We start from the raw sequence: 15251 nt of genomic DNA, 5'->3' as shown, positions 1-15251 counted from the left end.
GTAAGTTGGGAGTTTCCAGAAGCCATGACTAGGATGAGGCAGCTGAGTCCCCAGGCCTCTGGAGGCTGGTGATGTTTAGTTCTGACCTGGACGGAGTCACAAACCCGTTTGTGATTAATCTGCACATTTATGATCTAAGCACTTTCTGTCTCTTCACAACGTTTTAACAAGAAGAAAGGTACTTATGGTCTTGCTTGGGCACAATAATTTCACAATATCCCCTTCCAATCTTATCTCTATACATACATATACAACCATTCCGTTGCATTTTCTAATGCAAAGAAAATGAGGTGTCACGTGGAGGAGACTCAAAAGCCACATCAAGTGGGGAGACCGAGGGAAATGGGGGGTTCCTGGCTGAGAGTCCTGTGGCTTCTGGGATCTGTGCACTCCATGTCTCGGGTTCCTCAACAGAACAGATGAGGAAACACGCAGGACTTGGAAGTTCATTTGCCCTGGGTCTAAGAAAGGACATTCTAAACCCAAAGGACAAGGCTAGGGCTGAGGAGGGAGCCCCCACCCGTCATGGGCACACGAAGAAGCTGGCAGAGCACATGCTGAGGAGAAGGATGGCAGTGTGGCAGAGGGTCTGGACAGCGGCACCTGGAGGTGGTTCACAGAGGACTCTGGAGCACCTGTCACCAGTGTCCTCCGCTCTGCCAGCAGCATGTGGGCAGATACCAACTGCCCTGTGTGGGGCAGGGCGTGAGAGGAGCCCTGCCCTACTCACCTGGTTATCGATTTTCAGTTCCACCAGAGAAGTGTTGTGTGGGAGAGCTTCCACCAGGCGCAGGATCCCAGCTCCAGAAATGAAGTTGGATTCCACGTTCAGAGTCTTCAACACCTTGTTCACCTTCAGCATTTCGGCAAGAGCCTTCGGGAGAAAAGCGGGACCCGTGTGTCACCTTGGGCAAGGTTGGAACAGGTCCACAGACAAGGGGCCTGGGCCAGGCAGTCTCTGGAGCTACCTTTGTAAGCACACTGCTGTCTCTGCTCTCCCGCAACCTGCCATATTGCTCCCCAACACTGCTCCTAGAGAATGTTCATGGGCACCCAGAACCTCTGGACCTGCTCTTCCTCCCCTGTGCAGCCTTGGCTCTCTGGGTTTCCTGCACATGCTCAGTGCCCCTCCACCCCTTAGCCTTGCTCTGCTGCATTGGACCACTTTAGAACGTTCTGTTTTGTTTGGCGGGGTCTTGTTCATCCCAGCTACCCAGGACCTGCTCCTTGCAACCTCACGGAACTTATCCACATCTCCTTCACGAAACCGACATTCCTCAAATCCCTGTTTGTTAATGTTTTGTGTGTGCACATGCACGTGCATGTCTGTGTGTGCAAGTTCATGTATGAGCAGGTGTGTGTGTGTGTTCATATATGTGCAGGCATGTGTATGCATTCATACCCGTGTGTGTGCATATGGAGGTCAGAAGACAATGTCTGAGGTCATCTTCATAAATTCCATGTACCTCCTTTGAGATAGTGTCTCTCTTGTTGGCTTAGAGCTCTATTTTGGCTGGTCAAGGAGCCTCAGAGATTGTCCCGTGTCCACTTCTAGCACTGAGGCTACAAGTGAGCCACCATGCTCAGCTTTCAACATGGTGCTCAGGCTCTCATGCTTGTAACAAAGGCAAGCACTTTACTGACTGAGCTATCTCCCAAGTGTTCTCATGTTTTTTATTGGTATGCCTCTACCACCAGACAATCTCCCTACCCTTCGTGGGCTGAAAATGCAATGTAGTATCTGTTTTTAACCACACAGTGCCCAGCTCACAGTAGGCCATCAAGCAATGGTCACTAGGGCCCCCTGGGATTCTCCATCTCCCCGTGGATTCTTAGCTTGCCTCCTCTATGGCCCTGTGGAAATGTCGCATGGCCTTCCTCTGAGCCCCAGAGAGTAGAGGGCTGGCTTGCAGAGTAGGGCTCAGATGGCCCTCAGCACGTTTTGAGAGGGATCTAGCCAGGGGGTGTAGATGACAATCGGAGCCTCTGAAGGAAATGAGGTAATTAGCAGCTGGTGGAAATGATGTGTCATGGGGAAAGAAGATACCAGCAGCTGAGAGACCTGGGACACCATGATCAGTGCCAGTGAGTCAGAAGCGATGCCAGGAACGTGCCCCCCAACTTGCTGAGCCCTGCCAGAGGCCCAGCCCCCAGGGAGCCTTCATGCTGAGACCACTTCTTCTTCTTTGGCTCCCTCAGTCCAGCATGCCCAGGGGTGGTGTGTCAGCTTCCCTATGACCAATGGCTGTCCCCTGATCTGTGTAGGGTAGCCTCCCTGAGCCTCACCTGCAACACCCTCTCCCAGGAAAAGCCTGGCCTGACCTAACCGCCAATCCCATTTAACAACCGGTGGACAGGTGTACCAGGTCATGGGCTGCACATGCTGGTAACTGAGCAGGCCCTGGAGCCCTGCCATTCTGTGTGTCAGATCCTGTGTGCTGGGGTTACAATAGAGGAACAGAGGGTAGGAGATGGTGCCAGGCAGGCCGTAGGGGTGAGCATTTCAGCACTTGGTAATAGGTATGCAGGTAGGAAGGGCCTGCCACCAGCTGTCGGCCTGGCGCGGAGTCCATGCCCCCAAACCATCATCCGTGGCATGGAGCTGAGTGCCAGCCTGGCCGTTCCTGGTTTCTGATCCATGAGCAAGTCGTACATGGAATTTTGCCAGCTCTGTCTGTCAGATAGTCTCGGGATCGACTGAGGACAGACAGAGGTCAATGATCTAGAAGTTCCCAGGCTGGCAGTCTCTGAGCTGCCTCTGCCCCCCACTGTGAGCTAGCTCAGTTATTTCAAAAGTCCTGAGGGCAACAGTCTCACCTATTTGACAGCCGGGAAGAGAACTGATTGCTACTCTGCTCCCTCCCTTCCTGGGGAAGCTAATTCTTGGGCCTCCCCCCAGGTCCCACGGTAGAGTGCACTCTGCTGTACCACTGGGCTGCCTTCGAGCCCCAACAGATGCGTGTGATCATGAATGTGGGTGATTACAGGCAGATTCCCAGAGTCTAATTCAGCATTAGCATAGACTGTCAAGAAGTTTGTGTGGAACATTTTTTAAAAAGAATTAATGGTTACTTTGTAAGTACAATTTGCTTTGAGTAAACATGTTTTGTTTTTTCATTTGTTTATTTTTGAGACAGAGCCTTATGGAACCGAGGCTAGTCTCAAACTTCAGATCCTCCTGCCTCTACCTCCCGAACGTTGCTATTACAGGTGTGCACCTCACCATACCTGGCTGACTGGCAGTATTTTTAGAGACACCAGTAAAAGCAAAATCGGTCACTGGGATTCACCGATGAAGGCAGTGATTTGGGAGCTGGAGAAGCTGAGCTCCAAGAAGGGGAGGAGCTTTGAACTGTGAGGTGCTGAGTGGAGAAAGAGGCGTCAATGTGACTTTGTTTGACCCCAGGTCTGCTTTTCTCTTTTTGTGTGACTCTGGACAAAGCCAGTTGCCTCTCCTCCCTAGAGACCCACCCTTCTGAGAGCAGGGTGGCTGTAAGGATTAGCTGGGATGAGAACTCGGCATTGTGTGAGGGCTGTCCCATCTACATCCCTTCCTGGCTTCTAGCTAAGTCCCCTCGCCATGCCATAGGACTCTTCATCAGTGGGACCAGGCCTGAGTGCCCAGGGACCACAAAGCAAAGCGGAGAGGTCAGAACATACAAACGCCACAGGGTCGTTGCTACGGGTCCCCACGATGCTGAACTTCTTCACGTGGGAGTTCTCTTTCAGGGCTTCCGCGTACGCCTTGAGGGTGGGTATGGGGATATTCTGCAGGGAAAAAGACAGAAGAGTGAACAGCATCCCTACATGGGACCATGGGGCCAGGTGGCTTGCAGGGATGAGGGGACAGTAGCTTTCTCCCAAATGCAGCCTGGCTCCCTGTGGAGTCCTAGCAAGTCTCTGAAGGGGGCCGAGTGCCAGCCAGCTGAGGCTCAGAGGATTCCCAGTACATGGACTGATAAAATCACCCCTGAAAGTTGCAGATAGGACCCACAGCTCTTCTCCATGAACGGGGAGGCTGGGGAAGAGGTAGTACTCAATGCTCAAAGTTGAGGGGAATATTTACAAAAGGCTCGGGACTGGGAGAAGGACAGGGCTGGACCCTGGCTTCCATCCAGTGACTGGCTGGGTATCTGACTTGCTGTGTGGCATTGGGGAACTCTCTTCCCCTCTTTGGGTCTGTTCTGAAAGACAGACTGGGGAGATGCACTGACTGCTCTCTGAGATGTCTGTCCCGAAGGGCCTCAGCACTGTCTGCACGTGTGTGGGTCCTGGGGACAGTTCACTATGCTGACGAGCAGGCCAGCCCCAGACCATCACACACAGAACCTCAGAGGGGGAGGCCTGGGCATTGGTATATGTATGCTTTTAAATCTCCTCGGGTGAAAACTTGATCTATGTCCAACTGCCTCCTGGTATAGAAGGGAAATTGAGGCCTGGAGGTATCCAAGCCCTTCGCTGAGGCCTCCCAGTGAAGTCCCACCACTCATGCCTGTCAGAGGCACTATCCACTGCCCAGGTCAGACAGGTCTGGACTGTGTGAGCATCTCTCACATGGCAGACAAGGGAAGCATCGAGAGAGGCTATGCTTTTCCAGAGCTCTCATTTCAAAGTGTCACCTAAGCTCCCGTGGGAGCGGAACAAGGAGCCAGGTGGAGGAGAAAACTGGGTACAGGTTTCCAATCAGATTATGCTTGGGACTGGCAACCACTGAGAAGAAAGCCGAGAAGAAAGGAGAGCAGGAGGAAGGGGCTGGCTTCCATTCTTACCCCCACCCTCTCAAAGCTAATCGGGGCCTCCGGGCAGTCAGCTGAGCCTGCTTCCATATCCCTCCTGTACCCTGCTGGTGGCCATAGAGGGAAGTGGCCACAGAGCCACGGCACACAGCTTGGTATTTCTTGGGGGCACTTGTACCAACATTTCCTTCTCTGGCTGTAAAATGAGATTGAATATGAACATGATCCAGAGGGAACGGTAATGCCTCAGGGTTAGTGCCCACCTGGGGTTTGTGACCTCACAAGTCTAGGAGGCACAAGGCTTTGCCAGCCTTGAGGTCCCGTGCTGAGTCATCGTGTGGTTCTGACTCACAGTTTTATCACAGAGAATCTCTGTGTTTTTGAACAACATGGCAGGTGTCCAGATCAAAGCTGGACTGGCCTGTAGTAGACTTGTGAGCCTGGAATTGTCCTCTGAAAGAAACCAGGACTGTGGGATTCGCTTGTTGACACTGCCCCCTACCCCTTAAGTGTTCCCATATGTCAGGGCTTGTCTCTGTTTCTGATCCAGAAATACCCAGGTCAGGGCCCTGCTGATCTGTGTAGCCTGGACTGCTACCATCCAAATGTATGTGAAGACATTCCCATCACAACTGCAAACCCCTACCCCAATACGCATGAACTGAAATAGCAGGACATTACCCGGATATTGTTGAGATTAACCTCTTCAAGTTCTGGGTCATTGTTCTTTATCCGCTCCAGCGTTTCCTCTACATCTGTTGAATTTGGTTCTTCATCAGGCACAGGCTTGTACTGTGTGGGTTTAATCACACCTAGAGTGATGGGTAAAAAGGAGTTGGCTCACAGGAACATAGGGGTCACTTTCTTCCAACATAAGGACTCCTTGAGAGGAAGCATGGGTTGAATTCGGGGTATAACGGAGGCAGCACATTACAGGGGGAAGAAGTCAGGGAGGAAGCCAAGAAGTCTGGGCTGTCTCTGGATGCTGCTTTTGAGTTCTTCCAAGATCTGGTGAACTACCTAGACCCTCTGACTCTCAAGCCTTGTCTGTTCTGTGGGGATGATACTATCGCCATGCTCAGTATCTCAGTGGGCTCCCAGGAGGGTAAGATGAGGCCTGGGCTGGAAAGAACTGTAGTTCTCTCCCAAAAGGAAGGATGCTTATTCTCTTGGCACCTCATTTCTCTTTGGGCCCAAAATGTTAGTCTGGAATAACGCAGTGAAATAATTGAGACAATGTGATATGGGCCCAGGAAAGGTCAAAGGGTCATCTCATGGGACAGAAGAGGGTAGTGGAAACTGAAGAGAAAGAGAGAGCCCCACAGAGTGGTAAAGAACACACTGTTCAAAGAATGTTGTGTGAAAAAAAAATAGGTATCATTTAAAAATTTTAAGTAGGAGGCTTGATCAGTAGAGTCCTCATTTCACAAGCATGGAGACCTAAGTTCCATCCCCAGAATCCATGTTAGAAAAGAAAAAGAAATCTGGGTGCAGTGGCCTGTGCCTGTAATTCTAGCACTGGGGAGGTGGAGACAGGGGGTCCCAGGAGCTCACTAGCTAGCCAGTCTAGCCAAATATGTGAGCTCTGGTTCACTGAGAGACTGTCTCAAGACATAAGGTGGAGAGCAACTAAGGATGACACTGACATCTGGCTTCCACAAGTACACACACACACACACACACACACACACACACACACACACACACACACACACTGGGAGGATTAAGACACTGAACATAAGAAGCAAATCTCTAAAACCTTTAGAAGAAAACCTGACATGGAGGTGAAGAAGGCTTTGTAAATGAGACATAAAATCCCAGCAGACTCAAAGGAGACGATGAAGAGATTTGCCTACATAAAATCTGCAACGAGCCAGAGTACCTGGGAGCACAGGCTCCAAGATGCAGGAGGAGGCGCCTCTCTTTCAAGGTCCCCTCTGTGAGTCAGTCCCAGGGCCCAGCAAGGGAGGGGATGGCAGCCAAGCAGGGCTGTATACTCACTGTTGAGTCCCTCCTTGTTCACGATGGAGCTGCTGCCCAAGGCCTGGTAGTATTGCTGGTTGCTCATGAGTGTGTGCATGCCCAGGATAGCTGTGGGGACAAAGGGAGATCCATGACTCTGCTCTTGAAGACAGAGACGCCTCCTGCGGACCCATCTGCCATGTGTTGGGAGTTTTGCTCATGGAAATGGTAAGAAGTACATACATGAACATGTAAAACCGTGGGTTATTTTCATCCTAGCTTTCATTCATGTGATTCTCAGACCTCTGGTCACAGATTTCCCGGTTTCCTTGAGGTCCCACAGGCATACCCCGCACTACATGACCCAGCAGAATGAGTCTTTCTAGCAAGGATCTCTTTCAAGGAGTGCACTTACCTCTCCCTGAGTAGCATGGGCTCTGGGCCAGAAAAGATCTTTGGGTCCATGATAATCCCTTAGCATAGATATGCCCCACTCAGTATTTGAGATAAATTATTCAAAAGTTGTAGGCCTTTCTCCAGGTCTGGACATTGGACCCAGGACCCTGTACCATGCTGAGTAAGTGCTCTACCACTGAGATATATTCCCAGCCCTCTTTTTACTTTTTATTGCTTCTTACTACATTGCTCAGGCTGGCCTTGGACTCATTCTGTAGCCAAGGTTGACTTTGAATTTTGATCTTCCTGTCTTGTCCTTCTAAGGAGCTGACATTACAAACCTGCTCTACCGGCGTACAACTCTTCCTCCTCCGGGGAGGCTTCTGAGATTCCTCCCTCCCTCTCAGTGCCTGGTATCCTTCCTATACCACAGTGTACATCAGCACAAAGGTGGTTCCAGGGCATCTGTGTGCTTTCTCTGCTGGGCTGTGGGCTTCCACAGGTCATGGAGGCATATCACTACTCTCCCTTCTCTCTAGAATGTAGGAGGCATATGGTCAATACTTGGTGACTTTTGAAATTTCTATCTAAGCCATTTCAGTAGACATGTTCTCTAGGTAGAGAGAGAACATGGCAAGGCTTAAAGAAGACTCAGATGAAGTTCTGGTTCTGACCATGTCCTCGGTGTCACCCTGTGCAAGTCACTCCTCCCTCTGGGCTTCGGCCTCCTGTGTCCAGCCAGGGGTGATATAAACCCAGGCTGCATATGCAGACCATCTGGGGCTGTAAAACAGTATCAGTGTCCAGCTCCTTCCTGGACTAAGGGGTGCAATTTCTATGGATGTCTTTTTCTTTTTCCTTTCTGATAGGACCTTGTTATATTACTTAGGCTGGCTTTGAACTCATGATCCTTCTGCCTCAGCCTCTCAGGTGTTGGGATTATGGGAGTGCACAACTATGCTTGGTTCCTTGAGGTGATTTTGGTGCCCCAAATGGCAACTGAGAACCACAGAAAGCGATGCTCTCAACATCCCTTCTGTTTCTCACCCCTAGGAGTCTTTGCTAAAATTAGCCTTGCCGGCTCATGGACTCCTCACTGAGGAGGGCTGGGAAGAGAGACATCTGCTGCCTTTCCAGCTCTCGAGGTTTTAATTTAGGCTGTGTCCCTGTGGGCTGAGGCAGCGGGGTAGGGGGGTGGGGGGGTGGGAGGAGTAGGGGGGGCTGAGTCAGCAGCAGGTGAGTCACAGCACATTGACTCATCTTCCAGAGAGGTGCTCCAGCCCCCACACAGCACAGTCCTCAGGTTCACCAAGGTTGGGATCAGATGAAATACACTACCTTTTTTTTTTCTTCTTTTTTTATACCTGGTTCAGTTCAGAGCATACAGAGAGGTAAGGAAATAAGTAAATAAAAATAAAAATGGAAAACATATTTGGTCCTTGAATGCCAGCGTCCTGTGATGGGTTAGAGAGGGGCACAGGAAAGTGTGAGGGGACCAAGAGCAAAGAGCCCTGGGTTGTTGCTACTTTTCTGAGTGACCTTGTAGAGGTCATTTCCTCCCTGGACTCCCTGGATTTCACAGCTGCAACTGCACGTGCTTAAATGCAGAATTCCTACCTTCCCGTGGGACTCAGCGGCCAATTCGGCAATGCTCACAGTTCTAGCCTGTTCAGTGTTCTAGAACAAGCGTCCCCACCGGTGCTGTCAAAGCGCCTCCCCACACTAACAGGACATGGTCTGTCATGTGACTCCACAGAGATGCTCCATGAGGCAGCACTGTGTCTCCTGGGCCACTCAGAGTTTTACAGTCTAAAGCAGCCCCTCAACTGGAGAATCCTAGGACTAACAACATATTCGGAGAGATGGTATGTGCAGACAGGAGGCTGAAGGAGGAAGACGCCATCTGGTAGCTCAGAGGAAACTGGGGTTCCTAGAAGGAAGGAAGGAAGGAAGGAAGGAAGGAGGGAGGGAGGGAGGGAGGGAGGAGGAGGAGGAAGGGAGGGAGGGAGGGAGGGAGGGAGGGAGGTGGGAGGGAGGGAGGGAGGGAGAGAGGGAGGGAGGGGAGGGGGAGGGAGGGAGAGAGGGAGGGAGGGGAGGAGGGAGGGAGGGGGAGGGAGGGAGAGAGGGAGGGAGGGGAGGGGGGAGGGAGGGAGAGAGGGAGGGAGGGGAGGAGGGAGGGAGGGAGGGAGGGAGGGAGGGAGGGAGGGAGGAGGGAGGGAGGGAGGGAGGAAGGAAGGAAGGAAGGAAGGAGGGAGGAGGAAAGGAAGAAGGGAGAGTGTGTGGTTTAAACTAAATGGCCACCACCAGCCTGGGCTACTGGCCGTAGGCATAGCTGTGGCTTTCTCTGTGGCTTCTTTGTGTACGCATATGTCACCAGGAGTGAGCATGCACAGAAAGGCCTGCTCTGACATCTCGGGTTGCTTCCTTCTTTGTCGGTCTCGGCCAGGCTGATTTTAGCACCAGGGAACTTGATTTCTTTTCTTTCTTTCTTTTTTCCTTTCCGTTTTTTTTTCTTTTAAAGTCTAGATCTTCCTCAAAACTCAAAAAGGACTATTTTTGAACTCTGAAAAAGAACACTGAGTTCTGTTTCCTTTCTCTGCCTTGGCAGGGCTCCTTCCATTTGTAATTCCACTCAGGATGCAGTGTGATCACAGCGCACATCCCTGGCTTCTCCAGCTGCCTCAGGCTTGGGTGGTCCTGGGTGGAGGGCTGCAAGGTGTATTCTCACATCCTAGGTGCAGGTGCAGAGTCTGGCTCGGGACTTGGTGCTGGGGAACTGTTCCTAGAAAAGCCACATCCTCCAACAGTCTCAGCGCGGGAGGAGGATGGGTGCTTAAAGACATAGAAGCCACCAATGACCAGGGGACATCTAGCGAGGGCTGGCCAATTCCCCTGGGGAGGCGGGGGTCTTCTCACCCAGATCCTTTCCTCATTCAACCCAGCGAGGACCAAATCCCCAAGTAAGTGTAGGAGGCATTGAGAATCTTTAGCTTAGTGGTTTCTAAGCCAAAGTCTCAGGCCGCAGGCCACAGACCTTTGCACTGCCAGCAGCTCTTTCTAGCTCCCTGTGGGGACACGTTTGAGACTGAAACCTACATGCTTCTGGCCGGTCCTCCCATGTACTCCTTGGGCCCCCAAGGGCAAAGAATGGATCTCATTCATCCTATCCAAGGACAGGTGTTCCACAACGTATGTCAACTCATGAGTAAGTGCATGGGTTGTCAACAATGCACCTTTCTGGGTGCATCAGTGCATCACACTTTCTGTGGTCTCCTACAAGCTCCTGACATTTCAGATATTGAGGCTGCTCCATAAGCCCTTCTCGGGCCTCCTGGGTGGGAGCTCTCACTGTGCCCGAGTGTCCCGCCCTGGCCCTTCCTCTTCCTTACCCCACTTTGTCTAGGTCACCCCCAATTGTTTGACTTTTGGCTCCGTGTCATGTCTCCCTTTATGTCCCCGACCCCACCGTTTAATTGAAGTTCCCTCTCACACTTCTGGTCCTTGTCACACCCAGGGTGACGCTCTTACTCATCACATCTCATTGGCCTGTATAATGCCAGCTCCATGAGGGCCAACAGAGATGTTTCCTTAGGGTGTTTCTCCCAGAACCAAGTCCACAGCCTGGTACACAGTAGGCAGGAAAGCTCTGGGTAACTGGTGCCATGTGTGAGAGACCTAGTGAAGGCTTGGCTCATGAAACCTCCCTGAGGGGAGCATGTGGACCAGAGGCAGCCTGCAGACCCCTCATCTCTCTCTCGGCTTTCCTTCCTTTAATGAGTCACATACTGGAGCGTCTAACTGACGTCTCAGGCCAAACTGCCGCTTTCCGGTGGGCCAGCCACACCAGCGCCTCTGGTCATCCAGGACAGCACTCTTCCAACCGCCTGGCTCTGCTTTTCACTCACAGTCACAAAGCCTGGCCTCATCTTAGCTCCTTGATTCTGACCCGGCACCAGGAACAGCTGGTGACTTGGTGTAAAATGGGAACAATGATAGGATTTACTTCACAGGATTTGTCACGGTCAGTAAATACAGTGCCGTATGGAGAGCTGCTTAAACAGCACCTGGAACATGCTCATCACTTAGCGAATGTTCCGGGCCTCCTTCCCCAAAGGCACTGCCACCGTGTGATGGCTGAAGTCAAATAATGACAGGCACCCAAGGACACTCAGTTAGCCCTGGGATGCAAACACAGCCTCCCGTCCCGTTCCGGACATCACAGGGGCTCGGGATCTTATGCAGATCATCACAGTGTGCCAACAACAACAAGGAAAATGTTTTCAAGAGCAGGCCCAGACACTCAGCTCCGAAGGCTGCTCTGCTCTGGCTCAGGCAGCAGTGGCAGGAGCCAGCTCTGACAGCGGTCATTTAAAAATCCCCACGTGCCCTAATGAGGGCACTGATGTCATGCAGGGCCTCAGGAGAGCAGGCCCCAGATGAAAACAGCTCCTGGGGAGTAAATAGAGGCACACAGCACAAGTATCCACGCTCTCTGTTGCACAGATTAACCCGAAGTCAAGGGACCTGTGGGGGAAGAGGGGTGGCTGAAAACTATGGGCATACTGAAGGATCTGGGAAGGCTCCATTGGCATCTTACATAACCCACTGAGTCCCGAGAAGCAAACCTGGTTCCTGGGCTGCGCGTCTGGGCTCCTGTTGGGACCAGTTGGCCCCTCAGTACTGCTTAGACTGAAAACCATTCTCTGGGCCCTGCTGCCTTTGTCTTTCACCACTGATTCTTTCTGTTGAGGAAAGGGCTGTCTGGAAAAAGGCTGCCTGCCTGCTCTGTCCCATCTCTCCTCAGGTCTCTGCAATCTGGCTTCCAGGGCCACCACCTACTGTTTAAATCACTGCCCCACAGCCCTGCTAGCTAACAGAGGAAGGCCATCTGCAGACCCCTCCTCCTGTCTCAATGCCACCAAGAGCCACAAATAGCATCCCAGGAGGCTGGCAGACTGGATGAAGCAGAGGCAGATGCAGGCCTGTCTGGGCTTGGCCTCAGCTCCACTGTCTCTGGCAGCCTGAAGAATTCTGCCTTCTTGGCTCTCTTACAGTCAGTCTGTCTGTCTTTATTCAGTCTTCCGCTCCTTTGCTCACCTGTGTCTGGCCGCTGGGCCCCCACTAGGCTTGCCATATTCCATTTCTGAACCCAGGCTTCACCTGCCACGTGTTCCTCCTTAAGCCTGGCACTTCTGAGCATGTCCAAACGAAACCTCCTGCAGAATGCTAGACCATCATGCACAGCTGTCTCCATCTGGGTGGCCCATGGATAACTCAGATGCCACAGGCCCCAAACTGAACTAGTATTTCCCTCGCTGCCCTCCTCCTGTGTTAAGGACACAGAACCTACTTGCTCTCTGGGACCAGCTTCTCCCCGTGCCACACTCACGGCCCACTTACCTCCATCCTCCCTCTCCTCTCCTATGTTACTGGTCTGCACTACTTCCCCCACACCACCCACTCGCTGAGCCAGGGCACAGCGTGGCAGAGGCAGGTGGGGCACCGAGTGCAGCCTGCAGTGAACCCCAGAGAGACTCAACACGAGGGCAGCAGAGGGTTTGCATTAGCAGACTACCTTCTGGAGTTTATTGTTTGTGAAGATGGTGGAGAAGCACCCATGAGGGTGGAGAGGGTAGGACACAGAAGAGGTGTGAGGGTGATGCTCTCGATGCACAGTGGTCTTTGCTCTTAGCCTTTTATGAAGTGGCGTGGGCAGAGTTTGGTGGGAATGGCTAGGCAGGGCTCATCGTGGCCCTCCCTACAGTCCCATTCTCCTAGGGAGGGGTCTCATGGCAACACAGGTGGTTCTGGGACAGGGTGTGTTTGAATGGTTTTAGCTTCATTTTGTTCATTTTGGTTTTCAGTCATGTATTTTTTTTTTTTTTTTTTAAATCTTATCAATGTATTCCTTGTTAGAAATAGAGACGGTGCTCATGTTCAAATGAAGCAGACAAGGCTGTCTGCACGGGAAGCTTTCAGGAAGACAGGCAGAAGCCCCCGGGATGTCTCTTACCTGCAATGTCACACAGTTCTGCATCTGAGGCATTGGCTAAGGCTTCCTCCAGCTCTGGCTCCAGTGTTACACTCTCCAGCACGGGATCCATTGGCTTCTGCTTAGGGACCCAGATCTTTCCTGTAAACACACAGGGTGCCTGTCAGGGTGCATAGCTACAGTGGAGTGGGGCCTGAGATCCCTTCACAAAAGGTTCTGAGATGAGAGACCTGTAGACATTCTTCAACAAAATAGACAAAGTGCTCACAGATGGTTAAAGGATAAAAGGGAACCGAATGCATCCTGGCGACTCTGGACCTTTCATTCTTTTTTGTTTTTGTTTTGATTTCTCTCTGTAGCTTTGGTGCCTGTCCTGGATCTTGCTCTGTAGACCAGGCTGGCCTCGAACTCACAAAGATCTGCCTGGCTCTGCCTCCCGGGTGCTGGGCCGCCACCACTATCACCACCACCACCACCACCCGGTGGGGACCTTGTATTCTTAGTATGCTCATAAGTGGGAGAGGGAGGAGAAAGGCAGCTAGGAGAGTGGCCACTGTGTGTCCATGGGGAGAGATTGTTGAAAAAGTCTGTACTAGGGAATTCCAAAAGTTATTACAAAAGACATGGAGGGGCAGAGTGATGGCTCAGTGGTTAAGAGTGCCTACTGCTCTGGAAGAGGACCTGAGTTCATTCTCAGCACCCACATCCCACAAGTCAAAACTGCCTGTAACTACATCTCCAGGGAATCCGACACCCTCTTCTGGCTTCCGTGGCTGCCTGCCTGCATTCACGCTCATATTCCTACTCACAAACACACAATTCAAAATCAAAGAATTCTCTTTTTGTTTTTAAAGATCATGCAGAGCATAAAGAAGGAATATGTCCTAGAAAATTTTTCTGTGAAAAATCAAGTTTGAAAACTGTCACAAAAAGATTTCATTTCTGAGAAACTGAACGTGGTCTGCATGTCCCTCCAAGCTTGTATACTGGGAACCTAGTCCCCAAATTCATTTGTTAAGGGTATGTGGAGGTGGGGTTTTGGTGGAGGCGGGGTTTTGGGGAGGCAGGGTTTTGGGAAAGGCAACTAGGATTAGTTAAAGTCACAAGGTTTGGCTCCTGGGATGGCATTAGTGACTTTAAAAGGAAAAGAAAACAGACCTGATCAGCCATGCCTGCTGTCTCCCTGAGTGAGGCCCTCCACACCACATCAGCGGGCCACAAGGACACCACCCTCCATACCACCACATCAGCAGGCCACGAGGACACCACCCTCCACCGCTGCCTCTACTGCCAGCTTTTGAGCTTCTCAACTTTTAGAACTTTGAGAAGTAACTTTCTTCTCTTTATAAATTAACTACTCTGTGGTATTCAGTTCAAGTAGTCTATGATTATGCATGCGTGTGCTGTTTGGGGGATGGGCAATCAGAAGGGAGTCGGGTGCTGCTTCTGATCAGGGGCTACACAAGGATGCCCAGCTACATCATTGCCATTCAACACTGCATTAGAAGTTCTAGTTAGAGTGAATGGCCATGGCAAAGAAATACGTGGACCTCAAACAGAAGATGCTGCTCTTTACAAATAACATACTCTTATATGGAGAAACGTCTAAACTTCTACATTTCAAAAAACACACACAAAAAACTAATTAATCAACCAAAAAAAGTCCTACCCAAAATGAAAAACAAACAAACAACAAACAACTGTTAGAACTTGACTTAGCAACATTTGATGCCGAGGATGAGATCAGTGGTGTTTCTATAGCAGCAATAGGACTATGCACAGGCAATCAGGAAGGCAGTTCACAATAATAACCAAAGAATAAAATACTCGAGAAGAAATTTTAAATACGCATACACTGAAAACTATGATGCATTATAAAAGAAATTAAAGAAAGTAGAAATAATGGAAAAAAACCACCTGGTTTCATGGATGAGAAAACTTCATAATATTAAGCTAGCAATACTACCCAAAGCAACCAACAGATTCAACATAATCCCCATGAAATCCCCAGAAGTCTTTTTCACAGAAACAGAAAAGCTAATCTTCAGATTTATATGAAAAAGCCAAGGCACACAAATAACCAAAACAATCCCCTAAAACAGCACAATGCTCACTGATTTCAAAGCATACCCATGAAGCTAATGATGTATTTGTAAAGGGGGAAC

General features: G+C 50.8%; 1 protein-coding gene across 3 annotated transcripts in view; it reads right to left on the bottom strand.

Moving 5' to 3' along the window:
- The window catches only part of Tmod1 (tropomodulin 1), an 83492-nt gene that overhangs the window by 20827 nt on the left and 47414 nt on the right, over window positions 1-15251 (bottom strand). For all 3 annotated transcript variants that reach the window (XM_036177412.1, XM_036177413.1, XM_036177414.1), the window contains 5 exons: window positions 13108-13227; window positions 6738-6827; window positions 5418-5548; window positions 3661-3768; window positions 731-874 (listed from right to left, as the gene is read on the bottom strand). In XM_036177412.1, the coding sequence (XP_036033305.1) occupies window positions 731-874; window positions 3661-3768; window positions 5418-5548; window positions 6738-6827; window positions 13108-13227 (593 nt within the window). The remainder of the gene's footprint in view (window positions 1-730; window positions 875-3660; window positions 3769-5417; window positions 5549-6737; window positions 6828-13107; window positions 13228-15251) is intronic.

The sequence above is a fragment of the Onychomys torridus genome, chromosome 2 (genome assembly GCF_903995425.1).
Source record: "Onychomys torridus chromosome 2, mOncTor1.1, whole genome shotgun sequence".
Classification (NCBI taxonomy): Eukaryota; Metazoa; Chordata; class Mammalia; order Rodentia; family Cricetidae; genus Onychomys; species Onychomys torridus.
The sequence above is the reverse complement of the archived record's forward strand: the minus strand, read 5'-3'. Positions and strand labels throughout refer to the sequence as shown.